The sequence below is a fragment of the Heteronotia binoei genome, chromosome 15, assembly GCF_032191835.1.
Source record: "Heteronotia binoei isolate CCM8104 ecotype False Entrance Well chromosome 15, APGP_CSIRO_Hbin_v1, whole genome shotgun sequence".
In the NCBI taxonomy this organism is placed as follows: Eukaryota; Metazoa; Chordata; class Lepidosauria; order Squamata; family Gekkonidae; genus Heteronotia; species Heteronotia binoei.
This window is the reverse complement of record NC_083237.1, coordinates 58,493,163-58,507,615: the sequence shown is the minus strand read 5'-3', so window position 1 is coordinate 58,507,615 and position 14,453 is coordinate 58,493,163. Positions and strand designations below refer to the sequence as shown.

The window sequence follows — 14,453 nt, the reverse complement described above, 5'->3', positions numbered from 1 at the left end:
ATTTACTGCACAGTGGGCAGTGCCCAACCACCTGCGTGTGCAAGATTTTCCCAAGATCCCCTTCATTCCTGCAGCCCTTTGCAATCCCTGGAAAATGATAATTCCGGTTAATGCTCCCTCTAAGCTGAGCTAGTGTGAACTAGCTCACAATTTTTTAGCCTCCAGTTCACACATTTTTGTCTCAGCTCAGGAAAAACGGCCCTAGACCAGGGGTGGCCAAACTTGCTTAATGTAAGAGCCACAATGAATAAATGTCAGATGTTTGAGAGCCGCAAGATATGGATTTCAGATGTTTGAGAGCCGCAAGATATGAACATCAGAAGTTGGAGAGCCACCAGACAGGAAGGAAGGCAAGCAGGCAAATAAATGGGGGGAGGGAGAGGTGGAAAGAAAACAACTTTAAATTTAAATGCCTTCTCCAAGCCACCGACTTGGAGGAGTTACTGGTAAATGATCGTTCCATGTCTGTGTGTGTGTGTGTGATAATATCTGTGTGGAATAGCCCCTGTGGGCCAGTAGACTGAAGTGAGGATGGAGGAGGGGAGAAAAAAACACTCGGCTGGCTACCACCAGAGCTAGAGCCTTTTCGGTAGCAGCCCCTTCCCTGTGGAACACTCTCCCCCAAAATATCAGGGGCCTGTGGGACTTGCCACCATCCCTCAGGGCCTGTAAAACAGAATTGTTTAAAATAACTAACGGGGAAGCGACGACTACACCACAGCATGGATATCTAAACCCACCTCAGTATAAACATGAAGCACCTAACCATATTTAACAACATTATTTTATGCAGTGCTAAATATGAACTAATAATACTGATGCCATCTTGGATTTCAGGATTGTAACTGTAACTGTATTACCGTATATGTATTTTAGGGAATTTTAATTTCATTGTATTCTATTGTAACATTATGTATTTTAACTGTTGTTAGCCGCCCTGAACTAGGGCAACTAGAATGATTAAAGGGTTGGAACCCTTTCCCTATGAAGAAAGGTTAAAATGCTTGGGGCTCTTTAGCTTGGAGAAACATCGACTGAGGGGTGACTTGATAGAGGTTTACAAGATTATGCACAGGATAGAGAAGGTAGAGAAAGAAGTATTTTTCTCCCTTTCTCACAGCCTGGGGCAGCAAAAGCCTCAGCAACCTGCTCCCCACCCCCCACCCCCGCATCAGTCAGTGGGAAAATTGTCTTCCGCGAAACCGATCCCAGGTGCCCAAAAGTTTGGGAGCCACAGCTGTAGTGGTTGCTGCTGCAAAAATGGTATTTTAATCTCCAGCAGCCAATCAGAAGCTCTGCTGGACAGGAGTCCCACCCACTTTCTAAAATAACTTCTGGAGCTCCAGGAAAGGTATTGGTAGGCTCCATGGAACCCACAGGAAAGGCCTCTGTTTCTGCAGAATTATGGGTTTAACCACGGCTTTTTTGGTAGCAGGAACTCCTTTGTATATTAGGCTACACCCACCCTTGATGTAGCCAATCCTCCAAGAGCTTACAGGGCTTTTCTTACAGGGCCTACTGTAAGGTCCAGGAGGACTGGCTACATCAGGGGCGTGCGACCTAATATGCAAAGAAGTTCCTGCTAAAAAAAAAAAGCCCTGGGTTTCACTGATTTAAAAAAAAAATGTTTTAAAGCAATTGCTCAACATTGCAGCTACACGGAGTCAACTGCAGGAAATGCTCTCCTGATATTCACACAGCAGGAAGACCGGATCCCTCCTGTTCCCTTTTGACAGGCTCCAAGGCCTCACTGCACACAAATCAGTGGGACACTATAAGCCCTCCCACTGTGCCCCCCAAGCACCAAGAATACAGAGCATCACTGCCCCAGACAGAGTTCCAACAATACGCTGCAGCTAATAGCCACTGACCTCTGCTTATCCAATCCCCTCTTGAAGCTGTTTAAGAACATAAGAGAAGCCATGTTGGATCAGGCCAATGGCCCATCCAGTCCAACACTCTGTGTCACAGAAGAACATAAGAGAAGCCATGTTGGATCAGGCCAGTGGCCCCTCCAGTCCAACACTCTGTGTCACAGAAGAACATAAGAGAAGCCATGTTGGATCAGGCCAGTGGCCCCTCCAGTCCAACACTCTGTGTCACAGAAGAACATAAGAGAAGCCATGTTGGATCAGGCCAATGGCCCATCCAGTCCAACACTCTGTGTCACAGAAGAACATAAGAGAAGCCATGTTGGATCAGGCCAATGGCCCATCCAGTCCAACACTCTGTGTCACATAAGAACATAAGAGAAGCCATGTTGGATCAGGCCAGTGGCCCCTCCAGTCCAACACTCTGTGTCACAGAAGAACATAAGAGAAGCCATGTTGGATCAGGCCAATGGCCCATCCAGTCCAACACTCTGTGTCACAGAAGAACATAAGAGAAGCCATGTTGGATCAGGCCAGTGGCCCCTCCAGTCCAACACTCTGTGTCACAGAAGAACATAAGAGAAGCCATGTTGGATCAGGCCAATGGCCCATCCAGTCCAACACTCTGTGTCACAGAAGAACATAAGAGAAGCCATGTTGGATCAGGCCAATGGCCCATCCAGTCCAACACTCTGTGTCACAGAAGAACATAAAAGAAGCCATGTTGGATCAGGCCAGTGGCCCATCCAGTCCAACACTCTGTGTCACAGAAGAACATAAGAGAAGCCATGTTGGATCAGGCCAATGGCCCATCCAGTCCAACACTCTGTGTCACAGAAGAACATAAAAGAAGCCATGTTGGATCAGGCCAGTGGCCCATCCAGTCCAACACTCTGTGTCACACAATGGCAAAAAAAACCCCAAGGGCCATCAGGAGGTCCACCAGTGGAGCTAGAAGCCCTCCCTCTGTGCTCCCCCAAGCACCAAGAATACAGAGCATCACTGCCACAGACAGAGAGTTCCAACAGCAGGCTGTGGCTAATAGCCACTGATGGACCTTTGCTCCATATGTTTATCCATTCCCCTCTTGAAGCTGTCTATGCTTGTAGCTGCCACCACTCCATGTGGCAGTGAATGCCATGTGTTAATCACCCTTTGGGTGAAGAAGGACTTCCTTTTATCCGTTCTAACCCGACTGATCAGCAATTTCATTGAGTGCCCACGAGTTCTCGTATTGTGAGGAAGGGAGAAAAGTACTTCTTTCTCTACCTTCTCTATCCCATGCATAATCTTGTAATCCTCTATCATGTCATCCTGCAGTCGACGTTTCTCCAAACTAAAGAGCCCCAAGCATTTTAACTTTTCTTCATAGGGAAAGTGTTCCAACCCTTTAATTATTCTAGTTGCCCTTTTCTGCATTTTTTTCCAATGCTATAATATCTTTTTTGAGATGCAGCGACCAGAATTGTGCACTGTATTCCAAATGAGACCACACCATCGATTTATACAGGGGTGTTGATACTGGCTGATTTGTTTTCAGTTCCCTTCGTAATAATTTGGGGAGACTCTGTCAGGCCTGAGGAGCGACAGAAGACTGACACTGGAGAACAGGGAGGAAAGGAGATGGCTGTGAAATCATAAGGCCCACCCACTTCTGTATTCCTGTATTTCCCACCCACCCACAAATTTCTGGCTCTAGGGCCGCTGAGCCCCCTTCCCTTCTAAGGCCAAAACTACTTCAGCCTGGTCCAAACAGATTCTCATCTCCAGAGGTGCGGATCCTGAAACACCACAACCGCTGTCTGGGCAGGCCCTGCAACCCTCACAGCTTCCCATAATCCTCTTTGGCACCTGCAGCCCAGCCAGTGTAGAGGCTACGAAGGATCGATGGAGAACTCCCTCTCACCTTGAGGAAAGTGAAGGCTGTCCACTTCAGCTCGTCTGTCCCTTCGGGAGACTCGATCAAGCCCACGAAGCAGGCCTTCCAGATCTCCAGGATGAAAAGAGGAGACGGTATCCGCTAACAGGGGAGGGTGGGGGGAAGAGGGGCAGAGAAACAAGTCCTCAGGATCTCGAACACAGTTCAATGCTCCGGCCTTGACAGCTGGTCAGGTAAAACCTGTTTGCCGCACTGCCATTGGCCTGTGGAGGGGAGGGACGGTGGCTCAGTGGTAGAGCATCTGCTTGGGAAGCAGAAGGTCCCAGGTTCAATCCCCGGCATCTCCAAAAAAGGGTCCAGGCAAATAGGTGTGAAAAACCTCAGCTTGAGACCCTGGAGAGCCGCTGCCAGTCTGAGAAGACGATACTGACTTTGATGAACCAAGGGTCTGATTCAGTATAAGGCAGCTTCATATGTTTATGCGAAGGGATGGTGGCTCAGTGGTAGAGCACCTGCTTGGGAAGCAGAAGGTCCCAGGGTTCAATCCCCGGCATCTCCAAAAAAGCGTCCAGGCAAATAGGTGTGAAAAACCTCAGCTTGAGACCCTGGAGAGCAGGGGAGGGACGGTGGCTCAGTGGTAGAGCATCTGCTTGGGAAGCAGAAGGTCCCAGGTTCAATCCCTGGCATCTCCAAAATAGGGTCCAGGCAAAGAGGTGTGAAAAACCTCAGCTTGAGACCCTGGAGAGCCGCTGCCAGTCTGAGAAGACAATACTGACTTTGATGGACCAAGGGTCTGATTCAGTATAAGGCAGCTTTATATGTTCATATGTATATGTTCATACGTCCACAATGGCGGCATCCACCTTTTTGAGCCCGAGGACATCTTTGGAATTCTGACCCGCTGTGGTGGGCACAACACAAAATGGCTGCCACGACATGGCTACCGCAAGAGGTGGAGTTAGCCGCAAAACGCTGCCGCAGCCTAATTTCAGTTGCAGAGAAGATCCTTGTGCTAAGGAGGTAGCTGCTGCCAAAGCGGTGTCTTTAAAAATCTGCATAGCCTATCAAATCCCCAAGGGCCAATCAGAAGCTGTGATGGCCAAAAGCTCCACCTGACCCCACCCACTTTCTAAAAACACTTGATGGGTACCCCTGGTCTAGGATGCCATGAAGGCCCTGTCTAAAAGCCCTGTCTTTCCATCAGCTATACATCTTTCTTTTTAAAGAAAAGACACAGGAAGACATAGCAGAGCCCAACTTTTTCCAGCTCGCAGACACCTTTGAAATGCTGACAAAGCGTGGTCAGCACGGCCACAAAATGGCTGCCTCAAAAGGTAGAGCCCGCCACAAAATGGCTGCCACAGCTTACCTTCAATCATATAGTAAAGATAGTAAAAAAAAAAACCTGCACAGCCAATCAAATCTCCAAAGGCCAATCAGAAGCCCTGCTAGGACAAGAGCCCCGGCTGGCTCCTCCCACTTTCCCACTTGGTGGGCACCAGGAAAGCTTTCAGTGGGCACCATTACAGCCACGGGCGCCATTTTGGACAGTATAGGATGTGTTCTCTGGTTGCTTAGCTACCACACCACTGTCACTGCGCTTCTTTCTACTGGTGTAAGTCCATTTTTCTGCATCATGTCTAAAATCCTACGCTGGTTTCGGGATTTCTGTAATCCGAGTCCTGGCACGCTGCTCGTTAGAGGTCTCATCCTACCAACTGCATCCATTTACATTCCGTAAATCCTCCTTGAATTTCAATGGAGAAAGGCAGACTATAAATAAAACGGGGAAGTAAAACCGCCAGGGAGGCACAGCACCCTTTCCCCTGCTCCGGCCATACCTGCATCCTTTTCACCATCATCAGCTGCTCGACCAGGGGTTGCGGCTCCCCGGTCAAGTTCATCGTTCCCTCCAGCAGGACCACGGCGTGGACCGTCGGGAAGCCCGTTTTGTTCAGCTGCTCCGAATGCACCGAAAGCATGGTGGGGATGCTGCAGAGAGAGTGCAGGGCAAGGAGGGAGAAAAGGCAAAAGAAAGCTTCGTTCTGTTGGCTTCCTTGGCGGGAGGACACTGAGCACCCTGCCGTTGCTATTCGCTCACCTCTTGACCAGGCCAACGCTCTCCTCTGCCTGGCTCCGTAACACGCTGTTGCCGACATGCCCCAGACAGTCTCCCAGTTTGGCCAGCGACTGTTCAACAGCGCCCCAGGAAGCTAGCAAGGAAAGGCACAGATGCAAGTTTCAGGCCGTATTTGGGCAGGCGCTCACAGGAGAGGAGCTCTGGAACCTCTAATTTTTATGGCGCTCTTTCTTATCCCTCCCCTCCGTGCCCCAAAGACTTGCTTCTGGGCTCCACTGTTCAAACCCCCCTGTGAGAATTTTCCTGAACTCAAAGATTTCAGGTTTTCACGGCTGGCAACATCATTAGGGTTTGTAGAATCTTTCGGGCTCAAGTGCCGTGTTCTACTGGAGAAAGTTTTCCTTCCAGACGTTTCGTTCTCAGCTGCGGAGAACATCCTCAGTGGCGTTGCAGCCGGAGCAGGCGCTCAGACCTTCTTAGCTGCTGTGCGTTGAGTGAGGCCAGGGCTGCTGGAGGGCTGCTATTTCTAGTGTGGTGAGAGGGCAATGTACCCAATGGGTACATTCACAAACCAATTGCCCTCTCACCACACCCCCTCCAGCCTAGAAATAGCAGCTCTCCAGCAGCCCTGGCCTCACTCAATGCACAGCAGCCAAGAAGGTCAGAGCGCCTGCTCCAGCTGCAACGCCACTGAGGATGTTCTCCGCAGCTGAAAACGAAATGTCTGGAACGAAACGTCTGGAATGAAACGTCTGAGAACGAAACGTCTGGAAGGAAAACTTTCTCCAATAGAACACGGCACTTGATCCCGAAAGACTCTACAAACCCTAATCATTAGGGTTTGTAGAATCTTTCGGGCTCAAGTGCCGTGTGTTCTACCGGAGAAAGTTTTTCTTCCAGACGTTTCGTTCTCGGCTGCGGAGAACATCCTCAGTGGCATTGCAGCCGGAGCAGCCAAGAAGGTCAGAGCGCCTGCTCCGGCTGCAACGCCACTGAGGATGTTCTCCGCAGCCGAGAATGAAACGTCTGGAAGAAAAACTTTCTGCAGTAGAACACGGCACTTGAGCCCGAAAGATTCTACAAACCCTAATGATTTTCCTGAACTCTTTAACACGCTTTCTAATATTTTCCCCCACCAAAAAATGGGAAAATAACCAAGACATGTCAAACAGGCATATGGAAATCTTCATGGCCACATAAGGGAAAGCAATTTAAGAAGTCTGATGAGGGTAAGGTTTTATTATGACGATTATAATTCAAGAAGGATTTTAAGGTAGATGCTGAGCTGATATAATTTACGACACCTGCTGGTAATATCAGGGGTGTATGGCATATGCAAACAAGTTGTGTTAATGAGCTCTAGCACCTCTTTTTCAACAAAATGACCCCACTTAGACCAAGAAGAAGATGATGATATTGGATTTATATCCCTTTCTCCACTCAGAGTCTCAGAGCAGCTCACAATCTCCTTTATCTCCTTCCCCCACAACAGACACCCTGTGAGGTGGGTGGGGCTGAGAGGGCACCCACAGCAGCTGCCCTTTCAAGGACAACTCTGCCAGAGCTATGGCTCACCCAAGGCCATTCTAGCAGCTGCAAGTGGAGGAGTGGGGAATCAAACCCGGTTCTCCCAGATAAGAGAGCTCTGGCTGACCCAAGGCCATTCCAGCAGCTGCAAGTGGAGGAGTGGGGAATCCAACCCGGTTCTCTCAGATAAGAGAGCTCTGGCTGACCCAAGGCCATTCCAGCAGCTGCAAGTGGAGGAGTGGGGAATCCAACCCGGTTCTCCCAGATAAGAGAGCTCTGGCTGACCCAAGGCCATTCCAGCAGCTGCAAGTGGAGGAGTGGGGAATCAAACCTGGTTCTCCCAGATAAGAGTCTGCACACTTAACCACTACAGGGGAAGAAGGTCTATGAGAGCTATGGCTGGCCCAAGGCCATTCCAGCAGCTGCTGGTGGAGGAGTGGGGAATCACACCCGGTTCTCCCAGATAAGAGTCCGCGAACTTAACCACTACACCAAACTGGCTCTCAAGACAGGCCCTAAATTGAAAGCATTGCTGAGAGCCAGTGAGAGCCAATGTGATGTAGCGGGAAGAGCATCAGACTAAGCTTCTGGCACAGAAGCTTGATGGTGCGAGTCTTGGCCTAACCTGCCTCACAGATTTGATGTGAGGATAAAAGTGAAGTAGAGGAGAATGATGTTAAGCCACTTTGGCTAGGGAGGAAAGGAAGGGTATGAATGAAACAAACAAACAAGCCTGGCTAACAGGGCCCTTGCAGGCCAAAGGGAGGCCACTGACAAATAGGAACGGGGCCTTTTTGGTAGTGGCTACCAATCTGCAGACGGCCCTCCCTTCAAAACGTTACTGGCTTTTAGGCACCAGGCAAAAACATTTCTCGTCATCCAGTTTTCCAGTGTACCTTTTCACCCACCTTTGGTACTTGAACATGCTTTCTGTGGCCTGCCCTCTGTAGATTTCTATACTTCTGATTATATTTGAGGTAAGGGTAGGCTGTTTTACTGCTGAGAATTTGTTAATTGTTTACAATGAATTTACCATTGCTAGCAGATTCCGGTGACTTGTTTCGTTGGTTGTGTGTGTGGTTGTTTGTTTGTTTTTGAGAGGCAGGCTAAAAATATTCTAACTAAACAGAAGCTAGAGACAGCCAACATTGCAGCAATGCGTGTTTATCAGAATGCTGCTACTCTTCAGCTATTAACGCGTGCAAACACCGAAATTGCGAAAACGGTTTTTGAGGCATAAACAGAACGAACCCTAGGAGAGAAGCAAGGATCAGTGACCCGCGCGGCATTCTCGTTTGGACCCACCGACAGCAATTGGCCAGATCTGAAGTCGGGAGGAACAAGCTCCTCCCTCCAAAAAAACCACACACACACAACACACGTACCCAGGCTTGATTTGTATCTGAAGAGATTCCAAAGCAGCTGATTTATTCCCATTCATACTGTTGAGCCCTCTAGTGTAAATGCCGGATATGACTTCCCCAAAACGCCTTCCCCAGTCCTGCTACGAGAGAGACCCTTTAACTTAGGGGACCCTGAACGTATGCTCGTGAGCGCCGTGGCAGATGCCGTCGCCTTTCCTCGCACCCACCAAATGCTTTTAGAAATCGGGCAAAGGGCAGTTGGGGATTTTCTAATGAGTAACTGCAGTGTGGAATTCACTGTCAGTGGACTTAGGCCCATCAGAGCCTACTAGCCATACTGAGAATATGGAACCTCCATACTCACAGTCAGTAAACCTCTAGAGCAGTGGTCCCCGACCTTTTTGGCACCAGGGACCTGGTTTTGTGGAAGGCAATTTTTCCATGGACCGGGTAGGAGAGGGCAATGGTTTCAGGATGATCCAGTTGTGCACTTAATTTTGGTGTAGTGGTTAAGCGCGTGGACTCTTATCTGGGAGAACTGGGTTTGATTCCCCACTCCTCCACTTGCAGCCGCTGGAATGGCCTTGGGTCAGCCAGAGCTCTCTTATCTGGGAGAACCGGGTTTGATTCCCCACTTCTCCGCTTGCACCTGCTGGAATGGCCTTGGGTCAGCCAGAGCTCTCTTATCTGGGAGAACCGGGTTTGATTCCCCACTCCTCCACTTGCAGCCACTGGAATGGCCTTGGGTGAGCCATAGCTCTCGCAGAGTTGTCCTTGAAAGGGCAGCTTCTGGGACAGATCGCTCAGCCCCACCCACCTCACAGGGTGTCTGTTGTGGGGGAAGAAGATAAAGGAGATTGTGAGCTGCTCTGAGTCTCTGATTCAGAGAGAAGGGCAGAGTACAAATCTGCAATTCTTCTTCTTCTCTGCCCAGTTGTTGGCTGCTCAGAAGAACTGGTTGGCTACTATGTGAGACAGGACACTGGACGATAGACCACTGGTCTGATCCAGCAGGGTTTTTCTGATGTTCTTATCAGAGGAAGGCCTCAGTCTCTCTGCCCTGCTGCTGGTCCTCCAGAGGAACTGGCTGGCTCCTGCGTGAGACAGGATGTTGGACTAGACAGATCACTGGTCTGATCCAGCAGGGCTCTTCTGATGTTCTTATGTTATCTGTGTACAATGCACAAACATTAAATTCTGCAGCACGGCCCTTCTCAACATCTGTATGTATCTGTCAGGGCTCACACCGTACTTATTTATAGGCATGATCACACCTAAAGCCTCGCTTAGAAGTGGAATCACTCTTTTTCCTGCCCGCTGCTATGGGACTTTATGAAAAGCTGTGAAAAACCTCATAACAATAAATTAAGTGTGAATTATGCCCATGAAGTATTTCTTTCCCCCCTCAAAAAAAATAAAAAAGGAATAGAAGTATTTGTAACAATGAATCATTTTGGAGAGAATCTGGAAAGAGTATGTTTTCTTGCTGAAGGTAGCAGCCACAAAACAACATGAGCACATAAGAATCGACAACACAACACGAGCAAGCTGTGTCCAGAATTGTCTCCTGGAATAATTCCCAGTCATGACAGACAGATGAATCAGGAGCACTAGCCAGCCGGGTTCATGTGGTCCTGTTGTTGCGGGGGGGGGGGGGGGCTCTTCTGCATATTTTGCTCCCTCTAGAGAGCCAGTTTGGTGTAGTGGTTAAGTGTGCAGATTCTTATCTGGGAGAACCAGGTTTGATTCCCTCCTCCTCCACTTGCACCTGCTGGAATGCGTTGGGTCAGCCATAGCTCTAATAGAGAGCCAGTTTGGTGTAGTGGTTAAGTGTGCAGACTCTTATCTGGGAGAACCGGGTTTGATTCCCCACTCCTCCACTTGCACCTGCTGGAATGGCCTTGGGTCAGCCATAGCTCTAATAGAGAGCCAGTTTAGTGTAGTGGTTAAGTGTGCAGACTCTTATCTGGGAGAACCGGGTTTGATTTCCCACTCCTTCACTTGCAGCTGCTGGAATGGCCTTGGCTCAGCCATAGCTCTAATAGAGAGCCAGTTTGGTGTAGTGGTTAAGTGAGCAGTTTCTTATCTGGGAGAACCGGGGTTTGATTTCCCACTCCTCCACTTGCAGCTGCTGGAATGGCCTTGGGTCAGCCATAGCTCTTGCAGGAGTTGTTCTTGAAAGGGCAGTTGCCGTGAGAGCCCTCTCAGCCCCACCCACCTCGCAGGTGTCTGTTGTGGGGGGAGAAGATACAGGAGATTGTAAGCCGTTCTGAGTCTCTGATTCAGAGAGAAGGGCGGGATATAAATCTGCAGTCTTCTTCTTCTTCATCAGGGCTTTTTTTTGTAGAAAAAGCCCCGCAGGAACTAATTTGTATATTAAGCCACACCCCCTGACATCACCACTGTTTCACACAGGGCTTTTTTGTAGAAAAAGCCTAGCATTTGCATATCAGACCATGCCTCCTGATGGCAAGCCAGCCGGAACTGTGCTCCTGCTAAAATAAAAGCCCTCTTCTTAATTCAATATTACATCGCTGTATATTGGGAATATCTCCCTGCAGATTTAAACAGCAGGCAGATTTTTATGTTGGACATAAAGTAGCGTAATACCGAATCAAACACTAGAGGGAGCAAAACACTTGCAGAATGGAAGCAGTTTCCTTCCCCACCCAGACACATGCACACTTTCTCTCTCCGTCATGTGTATGCGGTGGCTACATACGTGTTTCTTCGAGCTTGGCTATATGAATCAGAGCCCGGTTCTTGGTGCTGCCCAGGACTTTCATCAGCCGCTCCAGGCACATCTCAAGCTGGCTCTCGGCCGCTTCCTGCTCCAGGGGCTCCTTCATCTTCTCTGCGTAGAAGGCCGCGCAGCGCAGCATCCAATTGAGGGCGCTCATCAGAGCACGGCAGAGGCCAATGCACTCCTCGGCCTTCCCACGGCAACTGCAGAAAGACAGAGGAGAGGGCCAAAATGAGACATCTCCAATCACGAGACTTCCTTCCTTCACTCAGATCACAAGGGCAGTGATCTGCTGGAGGATTTCCCTGCATGCTAGGGTCCTTGAGCAAGCTGTAGCGTATTGAACATAAGAACATAAGAGAAGTCATGTTGCATCAGGCCAATGGCCCATCCAGTCCAACACTCTGTGTCACAGAAGAACATAAGAGAAGCCCTGTTGGATCAGGCCAATGGCCCATCCAGTCCAACACTCTGTGTCACAGAAGAACATAAGAGAAGCCATGTTGGATCAGGCCAATGGCCCATCCAGTCCAACACTCTGTGTCACTTAAGATCATAAGAGAAGCCCTGTTGGATCAGGCCAATGGCCCATCCAGTCCAACACTCTGTGTCACATAAGAACATAAGAGAAGCCATGTTGGATCAGGCCAATGGCCCATCCAGTCCAACACTCTGTGTCACTTAAGATCATAAGAGAAGCCCTGTTGGATCAGGCCAATGGCCCATCCAGTCCAACACTCTGTGTCACACAGTGGCCAAAAAGACCCCAACTGCCCTCTGGAACTCCACCACTGGGGCCAGGACTCTAGAAGCTGTTGCCTCCCCAAGCACCAAAAATACGGAGCATCACTGCCCCAGACAGAGAGTTCCAACAATACGCTGTGGCTAATAGCCACTGATGGACCTCTCCTCCATATGTTTCTCTAATCCCCTCCTGAAGCTGGTTATGCTTGTATGGTGGGGCGGGGAGCCTCATGTCAGTCCTCTGCTAACCATGGCATAGCCCAACTGCATTTTTCACTTATGTGCCATCTTTTGCAAATAAATGGGGATTTTTGTCACTCTCTCAGTGGCTAAAATTATTGGAGTAATAATTAAATACCAGGAAAATAAGACTAAGTAAGGTCCTTCTTATTTTAACTCCTGTTTAAGGTGAAAGCGGAGGGAGGGAGGGAGGGAGGGAGGGAGGGAGGGAGGAAGGAAGGAAGGAAGGAAGGAAGGAAGGAAGGAAGGAAGGAAGGAAGGAAGGAAGGAAGGAAGGAAGGAAGGAAGGAAGGAAGGAAGGAAGGAAGGAAGGAAGGAAGGAAGGAAGGAAGGAAGGAAGGAAGGAAGGAAGGAACGACAGATAGCTGTGCCTATCCTTGGGAATGCAATAAGCACACACAGAGCTAACATTTTACTGAATGTGCAGGACAGAAATGTTCAGGGTTGATATAAAACAAACAAACAAACACACACCTTTATTGGCATATATCAGATTGTAAATAAGGCAAAAAAGAGATACAGCAGCGTGGATATAACTGTAAGGGAATTAGTGCTGTAGCAGTCCTGAACTGCTCAAGAGGTTGCTTCCAGGGCTTTTTTTTTTTTTTAGCAGGAACTCTTTTGCATATTAGGCTACCCAAGGGTGGAATTCTAGCTGGAGCTCCTTTGCATATTAGACCACACACCCCTGATGTAGCCAATTCTCCAAGAGCTTACAAAAAAGAGCCTTGTAAGCTCTTGGAGGATTGGCTACATCAGGGGAATGTGGCCTAATATGCAAAGGAGCTCTTGCTAGAATTCCACCCGGAGGCCACCCACACCTCTGATGCAGCCGATCTGCCAAGAGATTACAGGGGTCTTCTTACAGGGCCTACTATAAGCTGCAGGAGGATTGGCTGCATCAGGGAGGTGTGGCCTAATATGCAAAGGAGTTCCTGCTACAAGAAAGCCCTGGTTGCTATCCAACTGAGAAGTCTCAATGGGTGAGGAGCCCTCCAGTCCTGACCACCCCAGTCTCCAGAGGCTGGGAATCATCCATCTCTCCATAGAGTTTCAAACCAACTCAAAGAAGGGATCAGCCTGCAAGAGATTCCCTCCTGCCCGCCAAAGGACACAAGCGGAAGACGACCAAGCAGCTGCGGCTCGTGCCCCGTGGCACGACTTATGCACGGCGGAGCCTTCACAATCGCCACAGTGCTTGTCTTTTTAAAATAAATTTAATAAAAGAGAGGGAGGGAAAAGAAACAAGTATCCAAGCCAGTGGTCACGGTGGGCCAGCTCGGAAAAACCATCAAGGCTTGAGAAAGAAACCCCTTTTGACGGGTCGAGCGCTGCTGCGGCCGGCACAAATAATCCCGGACCTGAAGGGTTTCGATCACATTAAAAACCAGAAGATCAAATTAAGCGGGGAGGGGATTAAGCAGTGTTTGGTTGAGAACAGCTGTTTATCAGCAGTCTGGTGAGAGGTTAATATTCATTGTTACTATTCTGCTTACAGGAAGTAAGAGTTTCTTCACTCGCTCCCTTTTGCCCCCCCCCCCCACGCGCTCACTTGTCAGCTCTGGCCTAAACCTTTTAAGAACATTTGCTTGTCACGATCCTGCACTTAGTGCAGCCTACAGGCTCCAGAGAAGCCTGCCTTGGAGTTATACTGAAAAGCCTACATTTCCCAGGATCCCTCCTGTCCCTCTGACTGGGTGGCAAGGTTTTGGAGGGAAACTGGCCCAGGGAGCGGTAGGGCCTGGGAGGAGAAAATAAAAGGGCCAAGGCCAGGCAGGGGGTGTCTTTCCTAGGAGGCAGAGCTGAGGAAGAGTTGCTGCAAGGAAGAGACCCTTGCCCTTAGAGGAAGGGTGAGTAGGCCTAGGTCTAACTGAGACAGTTTAGTAGGGTTGCCAAGTCCAATTTAAGAAATATCTGGGGACTTTGGGGGTGGAGCCAGGAGACTTTGGGGGTGGAGCCAGGAGACATTGGGGTGGAGCCAAGATCAAGGCTGTGACAAGCATAA

At 49.3% G+C, this 14,453-nt stretch overlaps 1 protein-coding gene across 4 annotated transcripts in view; it reads right to left on the bottom strand.

The window, feature by feature from the left end:
* Window positions 1-14,453, bottom strand: part of MED24 (mediator complex subunit 24) — a 94,787-nt gene that overhangs the window by 59,373 nt on the left and 20,961 nt on the right. For all 4 annotated transcript variants that reach the window (XM_060256775.1, XM_060256776.1, XM_060256777.1 and 1 more), the window contains exons 5-8: window positions 11,444-11,667; window positions 5,852-5,963; window positions 5,592-5,742; window positions 3,778-3,891 (exon numbers count right to left, since the gene is read on the bottom strand). In XM_060256775.1, the coding sequence (XP_060112758.1) occupies window positions 3,778-3,891; window positions 5,592-5,742; window positions 5,852-5,963; window positions 11,444-11,667 (601 nt within the window). The remainder of the gene's footprint in view (window positions 1-3,777; window positions 3,892-5,591; window positions 5,743-5,851; window positions 5,964-11,443; window positions 11,668-14,453) is intronic.